At 40.2% G+C, this 27,319-nt stretch overlaps 2 protein-coding genes and 1 pseudogene across 4 annotated transcripts in view; 1 reads left to right on the top strand and 2 right to left on the bottom strand.

Annotated features, from left to right (window-relative positions):
• Positions 1 to 9,193, bottom strand: part of LOC109879127 (ubiquitin carboxyl-terminal hydrolase CYLD) — a 28,620-nt gene extending 19,427 nt beyond the window's left edge. The window contains exons 1-3 of one of the 3 annotated variants that reach the window (XM_031831219.1): positions 8,633 to 9,193; positions 5,172 to 5,548; positions 1,038 to 1,207 (exon numbers count right to left, since the gene is read on the bottom strand). In XM_031831219.1, the coding sequence (XP_031687079.1) occupies positions 1,038 to 1,207; positions 5,172 to 5,249 (248 nt within the window). In that variant the 5' untranslated portion in view covers positions 5,250 to 5,548; positions 8,633 to 9,193. The remainder of the gene's footprint in view (positions 1 to 1,037; positions 1,208 to 5,171; positions 5,549 to 8,632) is intronic. The other 2 variants (XM_031831221.1, XM_031831220.1) reach the window with 2 other exon arrangements.
• Positions 9,194 to 11,265: 2,072 nt separating this feature from the next.
• LOC109879128 (nucleotide-binding oligomerization domain-containing protein 2-like) lies at positions 11,266 to 14,555 on the bottom strand (annotated as a pseudogene).
• Positions 14,556 to 24,125: 9,570 nt separating this feature from the next.
• Positions 24,126 to 27,010, top strand: LOC109879124 (uncharacterized). Its single transcript, XM_020471320.2, has 7 exons — positions 24,126 to 24,274; positions 24,615 to 24,721; positions 24,866 to 24,976; positions 25,101 to 25,154; positions 25,265 to 25,426; positions 25,668 to 25,790; positions 26,238 to 27,010. The coding sequence occupies exons 1-7, from the start codon at positions 24,268 to 24,270 to the stop codon at positions 26,274 to 26,276; spliced, it is 603 nt and encodes a 200-aa protein (XP_020326909.1). The 5' UTR covers positions 24,126 to 24,267; the 3' UTR covers positions 26,277 to 27,010.
• The last annotated feature ends 309 nt before the right edge of the window (positions 27,011 to 27,319 follow it).

Here is a 27,319-nt window from a genome sequence, read left to right as displayed (position 1 = left end):
GGCAAAATTGTGAGTGAGCCCACTCCCTTGGCTGAGAAGCAACCCCACACACTAATGGTAGCACTCATCTTGTCTTCGTCGGACAAGTTTTTTCAGGATGCCCTAAACAATCGGAAAGGGGATTCATCAGAGAAAATGACTTTACCCCAGTCCTCAGCAGTCCAAATCCTGTACCTTTTGCAGAATATTTTATATAATTGTATATGTTTTTCCTGGAGAGAAGAAGCTTCTTTGCTGCCCTTCTTGACTCCAGGCTATCCTCCAAAAGTCTTCGCCTCACTGTGCATGCAGATGCACTCACACCTGCCTGCTGCCATTCCTGAGCAAGCTCTGTACTGGTGGTGCCCCAATCCCGCAACAGAATCAACTTTAGGAGACAGTCCTGGCGCTTGCTGGACTTTCTTGGGCGCCCTGAAGCCTTCTTCACAACAATTGAAGCGCTCTCCTTGAAGTTCTTGATGATCCGATAAATGGTTGATTTAGGTGCAATCTTACTGGCAGCAATAGCCTTGTCTGTGAAGCCCTTTTTGTCCAAAGCAATGATGACTGCATGTGTTTCCTTGTAGGTAACCATGGAAGAACAATGATTCTAAGCACCACCCTCCTTTTGAAGCTTCCAGTCTGTTATTCGAATTCACTCAGCATGACAGAGTGATCTCCAGCCTTGTCCTCGTCAATACTCACACCTGTGTTAACGAGAGAATCACTGACATGATGTCAGCTGGTCCTTTTGTGGCAGGGCTGAAATGCAGTGGAAATGTTTTTTGGGGATTGAGTTCATTTGCATGGTAAAGAGGGACTTTGCAATTAATTGCAATTCATCTGATCACTCTTCATAACATTCTGGAGTATATGCAAATTGCCATCATACAAACTGAGGCAGCAGGCTTTGTAAAAATGTATATTTGTGTCACTCTCAAAACTTTTGGTCACGACTGTATGTCAAATGTGAGTATTGTTGTTTTTCGAACTTTGTCTTGTCTTTTTAAAATTTGCAATATAGCATGATAGTGTCACTATCCATTAATTAGACCAACCGCTCATCCAGGCTCAGCACCACGTTGGTCTGGTCCAGGATGCGTATGCTCCTCTTGCCCTTGCTGGGGGGCAGCGTGCGCCCCAGGCTGTTCCTCTCCTGGCAGGCCTGTCCCAGGCTGCCCCGGGGGATCCTCAGGGTCTTCTGGGGGGGCTTCTCCACTGTACACTCCTTAGTAGAATTGTGTTGACTTATTAAGGGACTCAGGCTGTGTTAGAAATGGCACCCTATTCCCTATTTAGCACACTGGTTTTGACCAGGTCCCATTGGGCTGATGTAGTGCATTATATAGGGAATAAAGAGCCAATTCAAACATAATCAAAAGATACCCATTAGTACATCAGAACTTATCTTCCTGAGTTGATTCTCAAACACACAATAGCTGAAACAACAAAATATGAAACACAAAAAAATAAACCCTTTGATACACAGGCCTTGATAAATAAACAAACATTAACAAAATCTTGAATAATCCCTAGCAAAAGTCAGGAAATTCTTAAAGAGCAACCGCTTTAAAAAAAAGCAACGAATCCCTTTTAAAAATGGCCTGTGGCATCATATCAGACTACAAAGTGTAAATAGGATAATTTTGCTCATAAAGTCAGTTTACAACAGAGTTTGGAACATCTGTGCGTCAATGGGTAAATGAAGATAGGGTTTTGATTTGATGATGTCCATTAGTCCACTAACATGGGGTAAAGAGCTGCGGTGATTACTCTCTATCCCATAGCATAGACAGTGAGACTGTTTAAATAAGCTACCTGCTAATAGCAATAATGGCGCTGTACAACGTGACCGTGTGTTTGACAGAGTATTTTCCAGTAAGCAACAGTTTGTTTAACTTTATTAGACAACTTTGTTCCAATATTTCTGTAATTCAGTGATATTTATTCCCATAGTAATTTGTTATGGATTCATAACTAAATAAACAACGGCATTTTGAAAGAGTATTTTTATCATTATTTTATTAACAAAAGCATAAAGATGCCATTATTAGTTACATTGTTTTAGTTTGAATGTGCAGACTGGCACTAAGAACAACGGGAACATTTCCCTAGTCAGCGACATTATTAGTGCAATGCCCCTTAAAGTGTTGTTCTGTGCTACCCAGTGTGGCGGGGTGGGGGACCACCACCCTTCCTCCTCCTCCCTCCCCCATGGGCTAGGTCTTTCTTCTGTGCGAGGCTCTGCAGCCCTGCCCTCGTGCCTTGAACCGCATGCGCTTTCAGTGGATACAGATGGAGAACTGCAAGGCAATCCCATTGTGCACAACTCTGGGGCCAACTGTATGTATATACAGTTGAAGTCGGAAGTTTACATACACCTTAGCCAAGTACATTTAGACTCAGTTTTCACAATTCCCAACATTTAATCCTAGTAAAAATTCCCTGTCTTAGGTCAGTTAGGATCACCACTCTTATTTTAAGAATGTGAAATGTCAGAACAGTAATAGAGCGAATGATTTCTCTCATTCCCAGTGGGTCAGAAGTTTACATACACTTAATTAGTATTTGGTAGCTTTGCCTTTAAATTGTTTAACTTGGGTCAAACATTTTGGGTAGCCTTCCACAAGCTTCCCACAATAAGCTGGGTGAATTTTGGCCCCTTTCTCCTCACAGAGCTGGTGTAACTGAGTCAAGTTTGTAGGCGTCCTTGCTCGCAGACACTTTTTCAGTTCTGCCCACAAAGGTTCCACAAATGTGAGGGCAGGGCTTTGTGATGGCCACTCCAATACCTTGACTTTGTTGTCCTTAAGACATTTTGCCACAACTTTGGAAGTATTCTTGGGGTCATTGTCCATTTGGAAGACCCATTTGCAACCAAGCTTTAACTTCCTGATTGATGTCTTGAGATGTTGCTTCAATATATCCACATAATTTTCCTTCTCATGATGTCATATATTGTAAAGTGTAACAGTCCCTCCTGCAGCAAAGCACCCCCACAACATGATGCTGCCAACCCCGTGCTTCATGGTTGGGATGATATTCTTCGACATGCAAGCCTCCCCCTTTTTCCTCAAAACATAACAATGGTCATTATGGCCAAACAGTTCTATTTTTGTTTCATCAGACCAGATGACATTTCTCCAAAAAGTACGATATTTGTCCCCATGTGCAGTTGCAACCCTAGTCTGGCTTTATTATGGTGGTTTTGGAGCAGTGGCTTCTTCCTTCCTGAGAGGCTTTTCAGGTTATGAATATATATACTTTTGTACCCGTTTCATCCATCATCTTCACAAGGTCCTTTGCTGTTGTTCTGGGAATGATTTGCACTTTTCGCACCAAAGTACATTCATCTCTAGGAGACAGAATGCGTCTCCTTCCTGAGCGGTATGACGGCTGCGTGGTTCCATGGTGTTTATACTTGCGTACTATTGTTTGTACAGATGAATGTGGTACATTCAGGCGTTTGCAATTTGCTCCCAAGGATGAACCAGACTTGTGGAGGTCTACAACTTTTTTTCTGAGGTCTTGGCTGATTTCTTTTAATTTTCCCATGATGCCAAGCAAAGAGGCACTGAGTTTGTAGGTAGGCCTTGAAATATATCCACAGGTACAACTCCAATTGACTCAAATGACATAAATCAGCTTCTAAAGCCAAGACATCATTTTCTGGAATTTTCCAAGCTTTTTACAGGCAGTCAACTTAGTGTATGTAAACTTCTGACACATGGGGACAAGTGGGAGAACTTGCACAATTGGTGGCTGACTAAATACTTTTTTGCCCCACTGTATGTGCTTTCTTGAGCAGGGGGACCTTGCGGGCGCTGCAGGATTTCAGTCCTTCACGGCGTAGTGTGTTACCAATTGTTTTCTTGGTAACTATGATCCCAGCTGCCTTGAGATCATTGACAAGATCCTCCCGTGTAGTTTTGGGCTGATTCCTCACTGTTCTCATGATCATTGCAACTCCACGAGGTGAGATCTTACATGGAGCCCCAGGCCGAGGGAGATTGACAGTTATTTTGTGTTTCTTCCATTTGCGAATAATCGCACCAACTGTTGTCACCTTCTCACCAAGCTGCTTGGCGATGGTCTTGTAGCCCATTCCAGCCTTGTGTCGGTCTACAATCTTGTCCCTGACATCCTTGGAGAGCTATTTGGTCTTGGCCATAGTGGAGAGTTTGGAATCTGATTGATTGATTGCTTCTGTGGACAGGTGTCTTTTATACAGGTAACAAGCTGAGATTAGGAGCACTCCCTTCAAGAATGTGCTCTTAATCTCAGCTCGTTTCCTGTATAAAAGACACCTGGGAGTCAGAAATCTTTCTGATTGAGAGGGGGTCAAATACTTATTTCCCTCTGTCTCTCACTGTTCAAATAAACCTACCATTAACATTATAGACTGATAATTTCTTTGTCAGTGGGCAAACGTACAAAATCAGCAGGGGATCAAATACTTTTTTCCCCTCACTGTGAGAATATCCACGGTTTTTTTTTTTATATCATTCTAAATTAATAATAAAATCGCTTTGTTTAAAAAATATATATATTTTGGAGACGATTTTGTTTTCAAATAACGTAAAATGAGCGTGAAAAAGGCCATTGTTGAACATGGGATGAGACATTGTTACTAATTTCTAAATAAAGACAGTTTGTTATTTAGAATAATTTATTTCTGTTATTAGAGAGAAACCAAAAACCTACAGTCATCTCATGGGTCTCCCAGTCGAGGCCGGCACAGGTATTGAACCAGCACCTGTAGCAACACAGCTTGCACTGCCTTAGACCGTTGCGCCACTCAGACGCTGTGCAATGTGCCCGGTCAGGAGTGGGCTATACTACTACAGTAAGAGAAAAATAATCCTAATAAAATACAATTATGAAAACCTTTGTGTAATAACAGTTTTAGTAAGTAATACTGAAGTCGTGCACAATTATCAATTTCTATTTAGGTTTATGTCGCCCATTCATTGTCAGTTAGAGACACAGTAGGACCCTAAACATAATCAGTGCTCTAACTCCCCCTTGTGCTGGTCTGGAGCAATTAACTCTAAGTAACGAAGGATAATCTCAAAACTTTTAGTGGAGCAACCACATTACAAGACTGAAATCTGTTTTTTTCTAATGAGCAACAGAAAAACACACGTGACAGTAGAAATGTTCAGTGGCTCTTTAAACATGTGTATATTTACCTTGACCACCATGTAGAAGCGCCAGTCCTCCCTGAAGCCCCCACTGGGCTTCTCCTGGCTCCACAGGGCAGAGCTCATGGCTTTAGGGGCTGGGGCAGCTGGGGCATAGCAGAGGGAAATACAGGGTCCGCCTGTCTAACTAACCCAATATCAAGCCCCTCTCTCTTCCCTTTATGGACGTTCCTCTATCCCCAAAGCAGTGACAGGGGCATAGCAAGGGTGAGAGAGAAACTAGGCCTACCACCTGAAGGGAAGGTTGTCTGGTTAGAGAGTAGACAGAGAGGGTGTTATGGTCGCTCACAGGCTCCTGCTGGCCTGGGGTGCCCTAATAACGGTCTCAACTGTCAGCCTGCATGCCCCAATGTACGTCGTAGGACCTGTGTACGAATAGAAAGGCATGGTGTTATTATGAAAATGTTGTTAAAAGGTCATGGAATGCCTCCAGGTTAATTCTATTAAATCACTGACTTATCATAAATCCCAGAGCAATTTCTCCCCCCCAAAAAAGTGGCCTATGGCTAGGCTATATTAACCCAAATAAGCATGGAGTTGTTTTTTAAAGATTTGCTAGATATTGGCCTTTTCGGGAAAACAACAAAACATTTAGCCAATACAAATCTGGGATAAGCTCTGAATAAATGGCATTCAAAGATTAAAATTGGTATCTAAACAAACAGGATGTAGTCTCATTAGAATGTAGGCCTAATATCTGAGTGAAGCCTGATTGCACCATTAGCTACAGGCTGCTACTGTACCTCATAAAACTGACGGTGAAAACCAGTTGAGCACAAACATGATTAGGCCTAACCTAGTGTACTACCGGTATCTTGCTACCAAATAGGCAAATAAAACATACTACCTGTATTCTGATTCCTGACAAACCTATTTGTCATAAGGGTAGAATCAATTTGAATTCAATCACTTTTTGACAGCTCCCTTTTGATTTAAACAAAACCTTCCATGCATATTTGCCCATTGTAAGAAGTGCTCAGGAAGTGACTTTGTAGCTGAATGCCAAAACATTCAGGAGATAAAGGTTCTCAAAGTTGACTTATTTTGCAACCCCACCATACCATGAAACATCAATGTCTTTATCACTGGAAAAGATAAAGAGTTTGGGATTGTTATAATTTAAAAGCTTACAAACAGGGTTGTCAAACTATTTAATCGTTTCTGGAAAAAGAAAATGGCAATTATATTACGCTTCTTTTCAAGAAATAATAAAATAGTTTGACAAGCTTTTAAATGATATCAAGCTGAACCACTTATCTTTTCCAGTGATGAAGACACGGATGTCTCATGGTGTGGTATGCGAAATGGGTCAAATTTGAGCACTTTAATCTCCTGAATGTTTTGGCATTCAGGTACAAAAAGTAACTTTCTTAACACTTCTTCCATGGGCAAACATGCATAGAAAGTTGACAGGGATGCTGTCCAAAAACTGATTGAATTCAAATGGCTTTACCCTGAAGGCAATTTTGAAGCATGCAGACAATATGCTCAAAACCTGTTGATACTCTCCTCTTAAGATGAGAAATGGGTGATGCCGCACAGGCCTTGGTCCTACTGTCAATATTAACACAAATGGATTCTAAGCCAAGCGTTAGTCACACACTGTTATAAACATATTACTCAAAACCCATTTTGGATTTCCCCTAGCTGTGTGTTAAGGGAGCTGTGAGGGGGAATTCACAGACTAAAGCAGTCAAACGCCTCTTCCTGACAAACAATAGAGTCAACGCCACTGTAATACAGGGCCGACCTGTTTGACCAACCCAATATGAAGGGGGGATCCAAGCCCCTCTGACATGACTCCTCTTTATCGTTCTCTGGCCACTCTCACATCTAGGCTATTCACACCTCATGTCTGTGCATCAATCAAGCAACTTGAGGCTCTCGAGCGGCGCAGCGGTCTAAGGCACTGCATCTCAGTGCTAGAGGCTTCACTACAGAACCTGGTTCGATTGCAGGCTGTATCACAACCAGCCATGATTGGGAGTCCCATAGGGCTGCGCACAATTGGCCCAGTGTCGTCCAGGTTAAGGTTTGGCTGGGGTAGGCCGTCATTGTAAATAAGAATTAGTTCTTAACTGACTTGCCTAGTTAAATAAAGGTTAAATAAAACTTTTAAAAACATTTTTTTAATCAATGACAGGGTTAGCCTTGGTTTGCATTGCAACTCCTCTTAGGCTGTGCATCTGTGCTTAACATCAATTATCACAGTTCAAATTTCACATAGAGGACTTGTTGTTTATCATGCAATGTTGACCATGCCCCTATTTGAGCTTAAGGATGGAGCATGGGGTGAGCAAAAGAACATGACAGACATTTACTATGATGTGATGTTATTCTAGAGGTCTACCATAAGGAAGGAGTGAGGGCAAAAGGCCTATTGCCCTTTCAAAATACACATAATTGAATGACCCTTGGTCAACAACATGCACTACTGCATGGGATGGGTTTAATTTCTGGAACGTTCCAAATGGAATCTGTTCCAAAAACTTCGTAAATATCAAGGTTGCCCACAAACAACGCATATACAGTTGTATAGCGGCAGAATAAGATACCGGGTAGTGGGCTATTTCATTAAGTTTTTCACTCACCACGTTTATTCCGAAAAAGTCTTTCTTCACTCTGGTAGTTTATGGACAAACATTAAGAATAAGCTACGTCGTGAGTTGATGTCTATTCGGCAGCTAGTTAGCTAGCTACGTGAATTGATCATGCTACTTTGTATGCGTTGTTTGTTGACAACCTTGTACTTAACAACGTTATTGGAAGAGATTCCTGTTGGAACGTTCCACAAATTATACCAACCCTACTGCATGTCAGATAATGCCCAAGTAAGAAGGACTGCTTACTTGGGCATTATCTGACATGACAATTACTTCTGAAAGTAGCCCACTGGTCCCGTTTGCTTTGCCTTTTAAATTAACAGTGTGAATGTGTGATGTAGCCACGTACTGATGGTGCCGACATCCTGAATATAAAATGACTGGGATGCAACACTGATTATCTAAACACACCATCATGCTTCCATTTTCAATCACAACATTCAAAAGCCCCAACAGATTAAATAAAATATTAACAGCAGAGTAATTGTATCATTATTGCAGTTGTCTTGCCAGTTCCATCAGTGACATCACTGAATAAAGCCAGTCAGCAGCAGCGAGTGATGATGACGCGTGAGAGAAGAAGGAAGAATGTGTCACTGCCAGGCCTTGCTAAATCATGGCTGAGGAAGGACACTCATTGAGAAAACACCCATGGAACATGTCAATTAGTGTAAAACTGCACATATACTAAGAAATGTTTGCTGTAGGGCTAGCTAGTCAGTATAGCAAACCATGCAATATTTGATCATGTGCATCGATATCATAATTTGACGTATGACGAGGATAGCAAAGACGAAATATTGCTATCATTATGACATAACGTCGTTAGCTAGCTCGTTTTCTTACCTTATTCAAACGTCAGTTCGGTGCTGGAGTGTCATGCCACCTGCTCATTCCAATGCTGTCCTTTCGTAGCTGAGGTTGTGATACGTTTGTACAATTAACTGGCTAGTTTGTTGATAGCAAACCAGCTGAAAACTGATATGACAGCCTCGAAATTAGCTAGCCAAAATAGCTAGTATGGCTAGCTAGCTGCCCCCATGCAACACAGAGCCTGTTATCTACGGCATTTAATGTAGATAACTATTTTTCTGAACGACTCTTTGACTATACTATTAAATACTGACAGACAAACGAAATCAGGCCTTATAGCGAGAGGAATAAATATTATTTACAGAACCAATAGGCACCGAAATGTTTGTCGCCTGAGATTATGTCTATTTAAAAAACCCATTGGTCAATCTGCATCCATCACAAGTGCCAATTGGCTGGGCTTCAGGTTAGTCATTAAGTCCCACCCCCCGGGGTTTTCCCACGAGTTTGGTTGACGGGTATTGAAGAATCTGCGAATGAGGGGTTCTCTACTAGCATTTTCAAAACCGTGCTTACTCGTCTCTCTGGCAGACTGTCTTCCCTAGTTACCACAGCCACAAAGTCTCAAAGCCCACATATTTCTACAATGTATCTTCTTAAAAAGTGAATATTAACATAGCCATAACCTTAACCACACTACTTAACCGTATGAAAACCAAAAGGCACATTTTTGTTTTCGTGAATTTTTACGAAATTGCCCATTTTGACGTTGTGGCTGTGGGAACTAGTGATAGCCCTGGCAGACCCTGTACACTAGATTACTGATAGGGGGCGCTGTGTTGAAGCCACTGTGCCTCCATCTTGGCCTGATCTTAAAGTGATACCCTCTATATGCAATATTCCAGTCAAGAAAAAAGTAACATACCTTAGGAGTACTATATATAAGCATCATCAGGAAAGATGCTTATTAAATTTCATACCTATTATTGAAAAAAACTCAAATAAATTGAACCATTGGTTGCAGAGGGATTTATCCCTGATAGGTCGAGTATTGCTTTCTAAAGCTGAATGTATCTCCAGACTTACTTATGCAGCCCAGCCTCTACATGTTGACAGCAAAATAGTTCAAGCTGTTGACCATATGCTTTTCAACTTCCGCTGTAAAAATCATACACATTATATTAGGAAATCTGTCGTTATGAACACATAAGAATATGGTGATTTTCCTACTTTGAATAATACTTTTTAAGATACATTGTGCTAAACATTTCTTAAAGAATCCAATTTCAATTTGAAATTTCATCCCTCATTATAACTTTTCCCGTTTTGGTGGCCTCAATTTTAAGTTACCTTGTAAGTAGAACATTGATAAGATTCCTACAAAATGATCTGCTTTTCATAGATATGTATTCTTAGCGTGGTCGTTATTATATTAACACATTTCTTCCCCTCATAGGTATTCTATTTGGAACGATAAGGATATTTTGTATAGAAACAAGTCTTCATTCTTTTAGAACTGGTTTAATAATCATATCCTGCTGGTGAGTCAACTTTTTGATGCAGGATTGTTACTCAATTTTTATCTTGTTACAATATCCCTGTTACACCTAGAGTTCGCCATAGTCTTTGATGCTATTCCATCTGGAACTATCACGTTGTTTAGAGGTGTAACCAGACCTCACCTTCTTGACCTACCCTCACTTAATCCAGTTCACTCTCCAATAGGAAACATTTGTTTCTGCTTACTCCCTCGGAACAACAGATCTATACGTGCTTTATTTCAAAGGGATATTGTATCCATTCCTTGTCACAATTTACTGGAATACATTTGTCAATAATATCTGTTGGAAAAAAAGCCTGGTTATTACCACACAAGTACCTGCTTGTTAACAAGGTCAAAGAGGTCTCTTTCAGAATGATCCATAAGTATTACCCTTCGAATCATTACCTGAAGAAACTCAAAAAACACATTAACATTAACTGTACTTTTTGTGTTGAGCATCCAGAAGCAGTTTTGCATTTATTTTGGCGTTGTCTACATGTAAAGAAATGATGGAAAGTTATTCATAGTTTTATAACTTAATATTCTAGATGACGTTGTTTTTTATGGGAGAATATGCTGCTCGGTTTCCTTAACTATAATAAGAATAATGAAAAACAATTTTATCTCATAAACCTAATTGTGCTAATGGCAAAATGTCATATTCATAAATGTAAATTCACTAATAAAAAAACACTCTTCCATGTTTTCTATAAGGAATTCGAGCAGTACATTAAGACCATTCTACATTCTCCTAATAAGAAAGCTGTTAAAACAATCAATATGTGTGCATCTTTTAAGGTCTTTGTATAATCTGTAATTTGTTGTACCCCCTGGCATATGTTATCATTGTCTGTTTGTATACTTATTGTATGTATACTGGTTTATCTGCAAGCAAATAAAACCATCTTGGCCTAATCTTGGTACTCCCCCGCAATTGGGATCTACATCCATTTTTGCCAAATGTATTCTATTACAATCACCTTCATACATAGGTTTAAATTATATTGTGAGCTAAACACAAAAATAAATACAAATATTAAAACATTTTTGTTAAAGTATCACCTTAGAGATTACTAATAATACTGTCACCACTACAACAACAAAATACTTAAATATGTGCAATTTTGTCCTTGAAAAGTTTAATTGAAATACTGTAGAATTCCATATTCCTATGGAGGACTGCTCCTACTGGGGAGTGCCAATATGGCCGACCAGTGGCTTCAAAGCCAATACAATGGCCAATGCAAACCATCAGCAATCCAGGGTTTATATTCATAATTGATTGCCTCCCACATTAACAGTGCTGTTGACAGGTCTGGGATCCACTATACTGTGACTTGTACAGTGTACACAGATTAATGTCATTCTAACCAGGCATGTGTGTGTGTTGACATGCAAATTACTTGTTATGAATGCAGAAGGATGTGCAAATATTGATAAAAGCAGCATGTGAATTATTCATATTATATTTTGGAGAAATTATATTTAATTAATTGTACACTGAATTGCTGTCTTACTTCAAATTAAAGCTGCAATATGTAACTTTTTGGGATTCTTTACATTATACTTGCTTGTTGCCACATAAACTGAAATTAAGCAAACAATTAGAATTTTAGCAACCAGCAAATGGCAGAGAGATATCTGCATAGTGCATCTTTAAAATGTAATAGCCTACATTAACATTTCTCAGTAGGCAAGGTGACATAATGTAACAAGTCGTTCTATCCCCACCATAGATCATTGACACAATAGGACTAATGTAATCACTGTTAGTGATTCACTGATAAAATAAGAGTCATTTTACCACTGAATCAACCCATGTTATCAAACATACTGGCACTTCCAGTCAGTCAGTGTACAATAGGGTAGGGTACATAAGAATGCTGATGTACCAGTTCAAATACCTGACTGTTATTTGATAATTAGCCAGAAAAAATAGGGTCACACACAATGGTGCTTACATAAAACAAGTGTCAGACCAGTTCCTTAGCATACAGCATGGTGTCACTTATCACAAGGACTAATATGAAAAGAATGCTACCAAACAAGCTCCCTGTAGTAGCAGAGCAGGTCAGAAGTTGCTACTTATTGTGAATGGATAAAACAAGCTGCCTGTAGTAGCAGAGCAGGTCAGAGGTTGCTACTTATTGTGAATGGATAAAACAAGCTTGCCCACACTGTTTACAACATAGAGAACAACAAATCCAACATGATCCATAATGTACGTAAAAACATATAATAACCTATAAATAACACAACTACCATTTTAAGGGAAATGCTACTGATGAAGTTACATAAATAACAAACAGACATACACATGGCTGTAAACAATAATACTCCAGTATAGTTGACCCGCACTTGGCATCATCAGAATGTAAGCCTGGGTTCCCGCTGTGTCATCTCCTCCACCTCTTCTGGGCTGAGCTCATTACCTTTCAACCTAGAAAGAAAACAATTATTCACTTAACTCTAATTTACAGTCTTTGGATTAGAGACCTTCTTAAGTGATTTGAGATCCAATCTTCACATGTATGGGGAGGTATGGGGGAGGCATAGGAGACCACAGCATACTATACTGTATGTATAGGACATGACACTTTGTAAATGACATTTCTCAGCCAGTATATAGCTGTCTAAATGATCAAAGCATAATGTTAACATAGCACACTGCCTTCACACTAGTGTTGCTTTCAAGAGCCAGTATTAAACACTCCACACCTGTTCTTGTGATGCAGTTTTTGGTTAACCTGTGGAGGGCATGAGAGAGCAGGGTGAAAGATGTGTTTAGCACAACCACAAATCTACTGCACAACTACAACTATCAAAATGTCAGTTGAGGCTAAACGGAATGTGAGTAGCTGCAAAGTCTTTTTCAGTATTCAGGATGTGCTATCAATATACTCACCACAGCGTATTTTCTTGATGAGTGGGGCAAGAGCACATGCTCCTGCACTGCCAATACCATTGTCTACCAGGCTGCCATGAAACATACATCTGATAGTAAGATTTATTTCTATGTTGAAGTACTTTAATGATAACAGGGATGTCTGGACATATTACTGGCGGAGAGACTGAGGTTCAATCGGTCACTACAGTTCTTGGGGTAGGAAGCAGACTCTCCTATCTCTCTGAGAATGACAAAGTTGTTTTTATGCCTATCACGATGCTGTAATAATATATCTGTATTAGCTATTGCTATGTGAGGTAACATTGTACAGTATCTTATATGTTGAGAGTTGAAAAATATCCTCACTTTAGAGAGAGAAAATTCTGCTTTATCTTCAGGAGCGAAGCACTCTGTGCAGGCATCAGTTAGCTTGTTGTTGAATAGCCTTTCAGAGATATTAATCAAGATCAATAAAGGTTATTCATCAGGTTTTACATCTGCATATTTGACTTAGAACATTTACAGCCACCATAGCCTAGCTATAGGTCTCCTGACAGTGGAAAATAGATTTGGCAATACTCACGCAATCTTCTGAAAGCGCTCACACTGGATGCCTTTTTCAATCAATTTGCAGATCCCCTCATCTGATATGTTATTGTGTCTCAGGCTGAGGAAGTGAAATAAAAAATAATCGTATTATTAGGCCTTAGTTTAGTTTCCTGTGTATTATGTTACTGGCACAAGGTAATGCTAAAATAATCCCATAGTGATTGCCATGATAAATACACTTACTATACAGAGTGGCAGACATGCAGGCAAGGCAGCAGATGCTCCACCCCAATGTCTCCTACATAGTTGTAGTCTAGCTGAAGCCCCACAGGGTTTCTAAGGTGCTGGAGCAAGTAGGCCAGTGCAGTACACTCCACAGGGCCTATGTTACAATAGGTCAGCTTCAGGTGTTCCACATCTAGCTTAGCCATAGTGTCTCTGGCGATCCTGCTATCCTGCATCTCATGGATGCACTTGATGAGCCACACGAAGCACGGCATGGCATGCATGCTCTTTTTCTCCCCCTCCACGGGCCGAGGGATGGATTTAATGACTTGCATGACTTTGGACAGTCACCACCTGCTTGGACTTCCTGTCCAGAGTGGGCCCAGGGCAGGAGAGGAGCAGCAGGCTATGGTGGTGCTGAGACAAGAGCCCAGACACAAAAGTAGCTGTTATTTGGAGGTTTGGGGTCTCTGCTGCCGTATTGGCCTCCTTCAAGGCCCATTCTTGTTGGGTCAAGCAGTGCCCCAGACACGCTCTGTGAAATCCAGGGGCTGAAAGAGCTTAGGGATGGTGGAGCAGTCCGAGTTATTGTTCAGGACAATGTAGAGAGCAGCAAAGAAGCACTGCATGGTAATGTGCAGGAACTCGAATTGGTTGCAGTTAGTGGAGGAGGAGAGGTCTTTACTACGGACGAGGAACCCCATGCAGATATCTTCCTCGGTCACCCCACACTTTTTTTGTTGTTGTTGTTGTTATACTTTGTTTTTATTGTAGGAACACAAAGAAAGTACAAATAAAGTCAAATAAAAGAACAACAAAAAACGATCTGGCAGTTACAGTGCACTTCATGCCTTCATCATCATATTAGTTACGTTGACATCTTTGAATTAGACCTTTTCCACGTACGAAACCCATTTTTCCGAGTATTCTTGACCTCTCTCCTGTTGAGATCTTAAGATTCCAAGAACACAGGATGAGATGTTACTATCCTTTGTGCAAGCACTTCCAAGAGTTAATGAACAGTGAGCCTGGTGAAATTTGGGGAGCGCATCATCAGTAGTGTACCTTTGGTTCCTAGGGTGTTTTCTGTTGAGATCTTAAAGCAAAGGTCATACGCTCCATGTGGTGTATTTCTTCTACAATGTCTATCCATTGTGTCACTGCGGGAGGGTCTTTTTGAAGCCATTTCCTAGTGATAGCCTTTTTACTGGCTGCCAGTAGGACCTTCAAGAGGTACTTTTCTCTATTGTGTAAGTTATCAGGTATTTCACCCAAGTACAAAGAAATGAATGTTTGTTCTATGTCAAATCCCATAATTTTTCCAATGTTAGATATTATTTCTCCCCAGTAAGTTTCGATTGCGGGGCACGTCCAAAAGATATGAGAGTGGTCCTCCCTCAATAGGCCGTATTCTCTCCAACAAGGGTGTAGTGAGCCAGTCTGTTTTGATTTCAGTTTAGGTGTTATGAAGAAACGTATAACATTCTTCCAACAGAATTCTCTCCATGACCTTGAGTTGGTGGAGCTTTGTTGAGTCTCTAATAGAGGTCGACCGATTATGATTTTTCAACGCCGATACCGATACCGATTTTTATTTATTTATTTGTAATAATGACAATTACAACAATACTGAATGAACACTTATTTTAACTTCATATAATACATCAAAATCAATTTAGCCTCAAGTAAATAATAAAACATGTTCAATTTGGTTTAAATAATGCAAAAACAAAGTGTTGGAGAAGAAAGTACAAGTGGAATATGTGCTATGTAAGAAAGCGAACGTTTCAGTTCCTTGCTCAGAACATGAGAACATATGAAAGCTGGTGGTTCCTTTTAACATGAATCGTCAATATTCCCAGGTACGAAGTTTTAGGTTGTAGTTATTATAGGAATTATAGGACTATTTCCCTCTATACCATTTGTATTTCATTAACCTTTGAGTATTGGATGTTCTTATAGGCACTTTAGTATTGCCAGTGTAACAGTATAGCTTCCGTCCCTCTCCTCGCTCCTCCCTGGGCTCGAACCAGCAGCACAACGACCACAGCCACCATCGAAGCAGCGTTACCCATGCAGAGCAAGGGAAACAACCACCCCAAGGCTCAGAGCGTTTGAAACGCTATTAGCGCGCTAACTAGCTAGCCATTTCACTTCGGTTACACCAGCCTCACCTCGGGAGTTGATAGGCTTGAAGTCATAAACAGCGCAATGCTTAACGCACAACGAAGAGCTGCTGGCAAAACGCACGAAAGTGCTGTTTGAATGAATGTATATGCGCCTGTTTCTGCCTACCACCGCTCAGTCAGATACTTAGATACTTGTATGCTCAGTCAGATTATATGCAACGCAGGACACGCTAGATTTTATCTAGTAATATCATCAACCATGTGTAGTTAACTAGTGATTATGATTGATTGTTTTTTATAAGATAAGTTTAATGCTAGCTAGCAATTGGCTTACTGTATTTGCGTAACAGGCAGTCTCCTTGTGGAGTGCAATGAGAGAGAGGGAGGTCATTATTGCGTTGGACTAGTTAACTGTAAGGTTGCAAGATTGGATCCCCCGAGCTGACAAGGTGAAAATCTGTAAATCTGAACGAGGCAGTTAACCCACCGTTCCTAGGCCATCATTGAAAAGAATAATGTGTTCTTAACTGACTTGCCTAGTTAAATAAAGTTATATATAAAAAAAGAAATCGGCAAATCGGCGCCCAAAAATACTGATTTCTGATTGTTATGAAAACCTGAAATCATCCCTAATTAATCGGCCATTCCGATTAATCGGTCAAACTCTATTCTCTAATATGTTCAACCATGTTTCATCAGTTATTTCAATGTTAAGTTCCTCCTCCCATTTATTTTTAATATAGTTTGTAGAATGTTTCTTTGAGGCTTGAATACCCAAGTAGAGATTTGAAATAGTTTTTGTAGTTGTATGCGTTAGTGAATACTTGGATTAATTTTGGAGGTGCTCGAGGGTCGGTCACTTTTATCTCCCTTAAGAAATAGTGTTGAACTTGTAGGTTTCTGTAAAAATCTTGTTTATCCAAGCCATGTTTTTTACTTAGGTCCTGGAAGTTATCTAGGTTCCTATTCCTTATAATTGTACTGAATGATGTGATGCCTTTCTGCGTCCATTGTTTAAACCTGCTGTCCTGAGTTGCAGGGATGAAGCTGGGGCCGTATGCGGGCCAACTCAGCAGTTTGATCTCTCTGTCTAAATTATTTTGCTTAACTAGCCTAAACCATGTCTTCAGAGAGATATTAATCCACTGATTTTGTCTATTGTATATTTATTTTACCATGTCCTTATTTCCCAAAACTGACTGTATGGGTATCTCTGTCAAAGTAGTCTCGATGTCTTTCCATTTGGATTCGTATTCTGAATTGCACCAACACACCCTGAGGTCTCAATTGGGCTGACACATAATCATCTTTTAGGTTTGGTAAGGTCATACCCCCACAGTTTTTGGTAACTGTAATGTTGTATATCTAGTTCTTGGTCTCTTACTGTTCCAGATCAACCTTGATATCCGTTTATCCCATTCCCTAAACTGTTTAGGCGGGATTTCTATGGGCAGTGATTGGATCAAATACAGTAACCTTGGCAGGATGCTCATTTTGATTGTTTAAATTCTACTACTAAGATCTAAGGGAAGTGAATTCCACTTGTCTAGATCATCATATATTTTCTTGTTAATGTGATCGTAATTCATGCAATAAAGTTTGGGTGTATCTTTTGGTAAATTTACTCCCAGATATTTAATGAATGAAGAGGTCCAGGTGAAGTTATACCTACTCTTCAGCTCTTCCTGTGAGGTATAATTATATATTAGGGCTTGGGTCTTGTGTACGTTAAGCACATACCCTGAATATGTTCCAAATGTTTGTAAAACATCCATCAATCTAGGTACACTTGAGCCTGGGTCTTTAAGGAATAACAGAACGTCGTCAGCATACATGCATATCTTATGTTCACTGCCTCTTATTGTTATTCCCTCTAAGGTTGGGTCCTGTCTTATTGCATGTACTAATGGTTCGAGGTACAAGGAGAAGAGCATGGGTGAAAGATTACAGCCTTGTCTTGCCCCTCGCTCTAATTTTATCGTTCGTGTCAAATGTCCATTTATCTTTATTCTAGCAGTCAGACATGAATACAGTGTTTTTATGCGCTGTATCACTTCTTTGTTGAAACCAAATCTTTCCATAACTTGGAATAGGTAATCCCATACCACTGAATCAAATGCTTTTTCTGCATCTAGGCTGATTAATATTGCAATTATCTTATTCTGAGTAATGTGGTCCATGACATGTAGTGTTCTCCTTATATTGTCCTGTGTCTGCCTATTTTGTATGAAACCAGTTTGATCTCCGTCAATCAATTCTGTGATTATGTTCTCCATTCTTTTGGCTATTATTGATGCATATAGTTTATAATCTGTGTTAAGAATTTGCATGTGATCTTTTTTGTTTTGGGGTCTTTTATTTTGAAAATTGTATTCTGTGCTTGTTGTTTCCTGAGTCTCCATGCTAGTAATTTGGTTGCCTTTGAGTCTGCTTCATAATATCGTTGTTTCAGGAACCTAAGCTTTTTCTCTACTTCTTCTCTATAAATCTGGTCAATTTCCTGTTTTACCTCTCGTAATATAAGAGGGTATTTGTATTGACTATGAGATCGTTCTAAGTTTCTTAGGGTTTCCTGTAATTTCAGCAGTTTTTGTGCATTAATCTTTTTCTTGAGAGATGATGTGGCTATGAACTTCCCTATAATAACTGCCTTAGCTGCATCCCACAATATAGCAGGAGATACTTCCCCATTATCATTATTCTCCAGATAGATGTTCAATTCTGTCTTTATTGATTCCTTGAATGCTGGATCATTCAGTCTGCTTGTATTAAGTCTCCGTATAGTATTTCTTGGTTTGCTATCAAGGTGTAGAGTTAGGTAAACTCCATTATGATCTGATAAGTCTCTCTGCCCGATCCTACAATCCTTAAGCCTGTGTCTATCTGCACTGTACATAAAAAAAGTAGTCTAACCTGGAGTATTCAGTGTGGCGGGCTGAGTAAAAAGTATATTCCTTATCGGTCTTGTGGGTGTCACGCCATACATCGACCAGTCCTAGATCCTGCAGTATCCTATTGATCTTTTTGGTAACTAGGCTCATTTTCCTATTTTGGTTTGTGCTGTCCAATTTTGAGTTTAGAATTGTGTTAAAGTCCCCTCCACAGATAAGAGTGCCAGTGGTTTCTGTGGCTATTAAATGAAACACCTTCCTGTAGAAGACCATGTCACTCCCTAGGGTGCGTATACATTAAATAATGTAACTTCCTTGTTATCCAGTTTACATTTAACAAGTATAAATCTACCCTCCTTGTCTTTTATTTCTGACATAAACTCAAAATGAACTGAATTTGGGATCAAGATTGCAACTCCCCTTCTACCCATTTTGTAAGAAGAAAAAAAAGGGTTCCTATATCCCATTTTCTTGAGTTTCTCGTGTTCAGGTGTGGAGACTTATGACCTTACTTCTCTTGATGTCACTCCCCAGTCTGTTTACATTGAGACTTATGACCTTACTTCTCTTGATGTCACTCCCCAGTCTGTTTACATTGAGACTTATGACCTTCTCTTGATGTCACTCCCCAGTCTGTTTACATTGAGACTTATGACCGTACTTCTCTTGATGTCACTCCCCAGTCTGTTTACATTGAGACTTATGACCTTCTCTTGATGTCACTCCCCAGTCTGTTTACATTGAGACTTATGACCGTACTTCTCTTGATGTCACTCCCCAGTCTGTTTACATTGAGACTTATGACCTTACTTCTCTTGATGTCACTCCCCAGTCCGTTTACATTGAGACTTATGACCTTACTTCTCTTGATGTCACTCCCCAGTCTGTTTACATTGAGACTTATGACCGTACTTCTCTTGATGTCACTCCCCAGTCTGTTTACATTGAGACTTATGACCTTACTTCTCTTGATGGCACTCCCCAGTCCGTTTACATTGAGACTTATGACCTTACTTCTCTTGATGTCACTCCCCAGTCCGTTTACATTGAGACTTATGACCTTACTTCTCTTGATGTCACTCCCTAGTCCGTTTACATTGAGACTTATGACCTTAATTTCCCGATGATGCATCGATATAAATTTAAAAACCTGTGCACCATATCTACCTGCTTATCATGAACCTAAAAATGAACGAAAAATCAAGAACGATAATAAAGTAAACCAAATTGGGAAAATACTTTGGTATTTGGACTCCCATGTCAGAGGACTGTCTCTTGCCTCTGGGGCTTGAGGGGATGAGCCTGTCCGCAGGATGGGCCCCTCGCTCAGATATGAAAATGTGTGACGTAGTCACAAACAAGACCTGGTGGAACCGAAAATAAAAAGGGCGCCTATTTTGTCGCTTATACACATTGGTTAATTACAAGTGAAAGAATGTCCCTCAGTCCAGAGGCACCCCTCAGTCCAGTGGCGCCCTCTACGAGGGTCTTCAGTCCGGGGCCCGCTGCGAGTCCAGGGCCTGCTAAGTGGGCCAAGACTGAGGTGGAGCGGGGTCCACGTCCCGCACCAGAGCCGCCGCCGTAAGAAGGCCCACCCGGATCCTCCCCTTTAGAGTCAGGTTTTGCGGCCGGAGTCCGCACCTTTGGGGGGGGGGGGGGGGGGGGGGGGGTACTGTCACGCCCTTTTTATTCTCTATTTTGGTTAGGCCAGGGTGTGACTAGGGTGGACATCCTATGTCCTTTTTTCTATGTCTTGTATTTCTATGTCTTGGCCTGGTATGGTTCTCAATCAGGGACAGCTGTCTATCGTTGTCTCTGATTGAGAACCATACTTAGGTAACCTTTTCCCCCACCTGTTTTGGATTTGTTCAGGGCACATAGCCCAAAGCTTCACGGTTTGGTTTTGTTCTTTGTTTTGTCGGCGTCATTTAAAAAAAAGAGAAAATGTACGCTTACCATGCTGCACCTTGGTCCAGTCCTTCAACCAGCCGTGACACCATGGATAAAATTGTAACTTACGTTTCAGCGGGCGATTTGTCTGATTTCTTCGAGATCATCATCTGTCTACTCGAGTCCTGCGAAACAGAATGGTCCACTCAAATGGAACAGGCTGAAATACGTCAACTCCTGTCTCACTTCCTCATTCCACAATCCCTCGTTCCTCATGCCGCTAGATTGCCCGCTGTAAATTATGGCTTTTTCCTCAACCATTTAATAACTAATCTATAAACATATTAAGTTATTGTTTCAACATGAAGCATTTGCAAGTTCTCAGAAACTATTGTATTACTGAGAGCTATTGAATTATGAGAAATTACATGTGCATGTACCTTTTATCTAAAGGGAAAGTGACATGTCAATGAAACGTTTAGAATTTGTTTAAATCCTGGCTCTTTATTCCAATGATTAATGTCCCTTCTAATAGGCCTCAGTTTAGTGGCAGGTGGGGTAGAGACACACATTTTGAGCAAAAAATACAATACAAATAAATAAATGTTATTTTGGTGTCACATATCAGTTTGCAAACAATGTAAAAAAATATATATATATCCTTGAGTTAATAAAGTTGCACACAAACATGGTCTCATTTTTGTTTTCTTTAAATAATTCTAGCCCCTTGGGTGCTGCCATAGAGTAACATTAGAAGTGCCCATCCAAGAAGGCTCAAGGTCATTGGCCACAGATAAAATTATGTCAAATCACTTTATATGTACAGTAGCTTTGATTGAACTGATCATGTCAACATACTTTCAAAATCTTAGCTAGCAGCCATCATCATGAATTAAGTCGACAATCTACTGGCAAATCCTTTTTAATCCTTCTCATATGAAGAGAAATAATGAAGAGAAATTATAGATAAAACGTATCGGTGCTCATCAGCCATTGGACATAAACATTACACAAGTTGGAAATCACAAATTCAACAATGAGTGGTTTGGAAGGAATCAGTGACGGTGGATAACTGCAAGCATTGCAAAGCAATCACTATCCTGCTATTCAGTGGAGTGGCTGTGTGTTCCCAAATCTGGGATTAAGGGGCACTTTCCCAAGTTTCAAATGATGAACATTCAACATTGGCTATGCTGTCAATGAAGCATGATTTGTGCCACAGTCAAAACAACTGTTAACTCGGAACTGCGAAACCTGACATCAGTGAGTTCAAGACAACTGGGAAATCGGGAATAAACGAGCTCCGACTGGGAAAATAAATTTTGAACGGTCATCTAACTTGGGATTGTAAATCTGTTCTCTTTCAAGAGCTACGGCCTGAAAATCAATTAAATCATCATGATTCGAAAAATTTTCTTTTTCAGAGTTCCCAGTTGTTTTGAATGCACCATAAATCCAGAGAAAGCCAGACTTTGATGACAAAATCTTCCCACAAAGGACCACCGCGCCACCTTCCTGTTCAAGTGAGCACAGTACAACAAGGTGAGTCTAAAAATGTATTGTATGCTGCTGCATAAATGCTGTAATATTCCAGGGAGATATGTCTATTGTAACTAAGAAAGTAATAATAAGTGTATGTTGTGTAGTAACATGTTAGTAGGCCATATGCCTCACCCTAATAATTTGGTATATTTACCTCTCTTAATTGTGCCTACTGTTCTGACTTGGTGGTACACATGTAGCCTATAACCTGTTTTGGAGAAATGTAATCATTGAATATTGTAAGAGCTTTCATTGTCAGCTTATATGCCCCCTTTATTTATCCTACAGTTCTGACTTGGTGTACAGGGAGAACACTGTAAGAACGGCCCATGTTCTGAATTCTGTTGCTGTACATTTCAAAAGTGCTAAACAAATAGTTATATTGACTATGTCCAACCTAGCTCGCTCATTAATGTCTTAATCTCCTCATGCCATAGTTTGTACATCTCAATTGTCATTAGAAACCACATTCGTTTAAGCAAGTCAGCCATATTAGCACTTTTTTTTTTGAAAGGCACTAAATGAGGCTGAATTAACTGTTTTGCTGCGAGACCAGGCTCCGCTGATAGCCAGGTGTAGAAGTGATAAGATGTTGAGACAGCTTTATGTAGGCCCTAACAGTTTGTGGGCACCGCTTGTCACCGTTATAGTGCACTTCATGTATTGTTTAGTGTTGTGTTGTGTAGTGGCTTTGCTGGCATGTATCCCACTTTTTGTTATTTTTTGGCCTACCAAGATTTACATGCTAAAATTGCCACAGCTCTCAGTTAACAGTAAAACAAACAGTAAACCTCTGTTTCTGACAGAGGCATAATAATGAAGACTAGTTTATCTGATCAATTTCGCATCAATGTGGCAATATTAGGGGGATGTCTATAGCCTTATAAGAGTACAAAATGTATCCGATTACAATAATTATAACCATTGGGGTATTTGTAGGTTAAGCTGAGGTTTAGAGTTTAGTGAATGATTTGCCACAAATTCAATGCTTTTAGTTTTCTAAACATTAAGGACTAACTTATTTCTTGCCACCCATTCTGAAACTGACTGCAGCTATTTGCTAAGTGTTGCAGTGATTTCACTTGCTGTGGTAGCTGATGGCATGATTTGTGTTAATGTTTCATTTATTTGCATTTATAAAGCACTCATTAAGGAGCGTGCCCCTCCACAACAACCCAGTGGCAAACTCAAAAGGTCTTCACTGCAGACCTATGTGGGTGGAAGTCACACATTTTGAAATAAAAGAAGCAAGCTTTAAATCAAACTACACACTGTAGTCCAGTCTTTTGAATGAACATATGCATATCTTTCAATCAAATAAATAACAGTTAGATCATATGACCATGATTCAACTTATGAAAAGCCTTACAGTCTAATGAAATATACACCTCACATGTAAAGTAATTGGAGTGTAAGTCAAATCTAAGCCAGTCTAAATGGTCCATGTCCGCTAGGGCAGATGTCGGGCGATGAAACAACGGAAGCCATTCATTTTCAATGGAAGAAAATCGATGAGAAACAAAGTGGACGGGGTTGGGCGATGCGAACATGACATGAGCACATTATGCAAATACTCTGCGATATCGCAGTGCAATTTACCAATTGTAGCTCACTATAGCTAACAGTCTGAAATGGCATCCTACCCCTGGTGGCACGCGGGCCAAATTTGCAATGGCACCCTAAATGGCAACCTTTTCCCCATAAAGGGCACTACTTAGGGTGTCATTTTGAACACGAACACAGTCTTCAACAATTTTCAAGTCAAAACCATCAGTTAGAATATTCTGTCCTGCACTGAGGAACTCTAACAGTTAAGGGGGAGGAGTGTGTGGGCCTAGAGAGGGGTCAAATTCCTCTGACAACAAGGGGGCGGGATTGGATAAAAAATAACGGGGCACACAAAGAGTTTAGGGGCGTTGGTGGTTTTGTTATAAATTTTGTCAAGGAAGTCAAAAGTAGACTATTTTAAAGAGTATCGAAGGTTCCAGAGATCTTAATAACATCCAGCACTTATGGCAGGTAAAACAAATATCATTGCATTGCATGGTTAGTAAAAACAAGACAATCTGGACTCTGATCTGCATGTTTGCTTTAAAAACAAACGCAATCTTTTTTGGGCCTTCCTCTGACACATCTTAGGGTGTCATTTTGAACACAACAATTTGCCAGTAAAAAACATCAGTTAGAATGTATTGTCCTGCTTTGAGGAAATCTAACCGTTAAGAACTTTTGCATGTCAACAGCAATCTGTGCAATACGCTCTTCCCAAAGAACATTTAAATCTATTCAATCAATTGGATTGTATTGCAGTAGGTTCAACAGTCTATTGCAAGACTGTTTACTCAAATGTTCTTTTCAGATGAAGAGGCCGTGCCCGGTGCAGAGGGTCCCCTTGTCACAGTGACTTTTCAGAGAACTCCTCACAAAAAACAGAAGTACCTGGAGTCTGAACCCAAAGCATTGGGGGTAAATCATCCCGAGCAAATAAATGAAGTGTTGTCTGTGTAGTCTGGCAATCCATTTAAATGTCACTATAATGTATTATGATCTATGAAATGTTATAAAATCTGTAGCTCGTTTTACTTTACCTCTCTCTGTTCCTCTCCTCAGGTGGCTCAGATTGCTCTCAGTGTGTTCGATATAAGTTCTGTCATTGTCCTGTTCACCAACAGCATGAGCATGTTGGTTGAAGATTTAACACATGTCATTGGATCAGTGTTTGTGAGTGGCCACCATACATGTGCCCCCTGCACTCACTTGATTGATATTAAAAGACAAGCAAATGAAAGAGTTGAGTGTTGAGACTATGAGTTTGATGTGACATTTACTGTTGTACTCTCTTCAGGTGATCATAGCTGGTAGTTTGGCCATAGCTGCACAGAATCTCCATCTTCCCACTGTAAGTTATGCAATTTGTAGGCGTAGATGTTCTTTGACAAAACAAGTGAGATATACTGTATCAGTGGCATTTATTCTGCTCTCAGTTGCTCTCCTCTCCTCCTGTCTCAGCTGAAGGCCTGTCTGGGGATGCAGGTAGTGGCCTGTGTAGCATCAGTGATCAACTTGATCGTCTCTGTGTCAGACATGGCTGGACACAGACATGGTTATAGCTGCTGGAAATATGTTGAAATCAACAACACTGATCACAATGATTCTTGCTATTCAATCACTGTGAGTATGTACAGACAATATGTCAGTATGTGTTGGAAATATTTCAATGTAAGTGGATATGGAGAAAGAGGTTGTTCAAACTGGGATGATCATATTAGATGTTAAAGTGGGCTGAGATTGAGAATGTCCTATCAAATGTTACAAGCAAATATTACTAATCAAATGTGTAAAGAGGCAAATATGTCATATAATAGGAAAAAACATGACACAAAGTACACAATGCTCCAATTCTTTTCAACAGGATTCTACTGCACATTACTTTGCTGAGTTGGTCCTGATACATACTGCTCTCATCGCTATCTCTGTCACGCTGGCTGCCTACTGCTGCAAGGTGGTCAACTGCTGCTCCCCGGGACAACGAATGGTGAGTCAGTGTAGAAATGGATCCTCTAGAATCAGAAACGGACTGGCCATAGGTCAATTCTGGCAAATGCCAGACGGATCCATTGGCCAGTGAGCCAGTCTAAATTGGGGTTTTATCACAGAATTATCATGATTTTTCTTATGATGGGAACATAAAGGGAAAGAAAATGATCCAGTGAGTTGTAAATGCCCAGGCTAATTTCTAGTCCCATACAATCCATGCCTTCCTAGAACAGACATCACCTTGAAATGCGAAGTTCGGTTGGAGGCCAACCAATACTATGCTTGTGGTATGTCTAGAATGAGCTGAATGGCATTTTCTCATCATTTCAAATATTGTATTTGACCAGATACCGAACAGGTCATCTGAATTATCATCGGTGATTGAATGTTGTTTTAACATTAAGGTTATAATCTCTTAATTCAGTGTGTGAGTTCTCTCTTCTAGCCGGTGATCACGCTCCAAGTCCCTCCTGCTCAGCAATGAGGAAAGATTCTGTGTGAGGACCAATCAAGACAAGAGATCCAACCCTACTAACCAACCAGCAAAAACATGTGTTATTCTTCAATCAACAAAAAATATTGTAGGCCTATATGTCATACAATGAGTGCACAAAACATTAAGAACACTGTGCTTCCCACAGTTGTGTAAAGTTGGCTGGATGTCCTTTAGATGGTGGACCATTCTTGATACACACGGGAAACAATTTAGTGTGAAAAACCCAGCAGCGCAGCAGTTCTTGAGACAAACCGGTGCCCATTCACTCTCTGAAAGGTACACATGCACAATACATGTCTCAATTGTCTCAAGGCTTAAAAATCCTTCTTGAACCTGTCTCCTTCCCTTCATTTACACGGAATTAAGTGGATTTAACAAGTGATATCAATAAGGGATCATTGCTTTCACCTGGATTAACCTGGTCAACCAATGTCATGGAATGAACAGGTGTTCATAATGTTTTGTGCACTCAGTGTAAGTCACGCTGATGGATTTCTTTATGCAATGAAAAACAGTTTGACATGATGTAGCCTAATGTGAGTTACATGTTATTAGGGGTCCTAGCAGGTGCAGGAACCCTATTGTTCTGTTAGTGTTCTTGTTATATTTCCTGGGTCTTCCTCCTTTTGGTCAATATTTCCACAAGCGATTGTTGAAAAGTTGATCAATGGAGGGTTTATGAATGGCTTACAATTCACCAATAAAGTATACCCAATAGTTTACAACCGACTCGGCGGCTGTGTGGGTTAGAGCGCGGTGTTTTCAACACCAGGGGGTTGGAGATGACTCCCACATTCATAAAGTGACTCAGAGTAGAAGTAATGGTCTAGGATCAGTTTAGTCTTTTAGATCATAATGAATATCAGATTACACTGACAGGGGGGACCTGATCCTAGATCAGCTCTCACTCTCAGAGACGATTTATGAATACGGGCCCAGAGGTTCAATTTATATTACAATGCCGCCCCTTTTTGGCTAACAGAGAACTACAATTCCGTTAGATATGAAGTGCCCATTTCTCCTAATCCATT

The sequence above is a fragment of the Oncorhynchus kisutch genome, linkage group LG8 (genome assembly GCF_002021735.2).
Source record: "Oncorhynchus kisutch isolate 150728-3 linkage group LG8, Okis_V2, whole genome shotgun sequence".
Taxonomy (NCBI): Eukaryota; Metazoa; Chordata; class Actinopteri; order Salmoniformes; family Salmonidae; genus Oncorhynchus; species Oncorhynchus kisutch.
The sequence above is the reverse complement of the archived record's forward strand: the minus strand, read 5'-3'. Positions and strand labels throughout refer to the sequence as shown.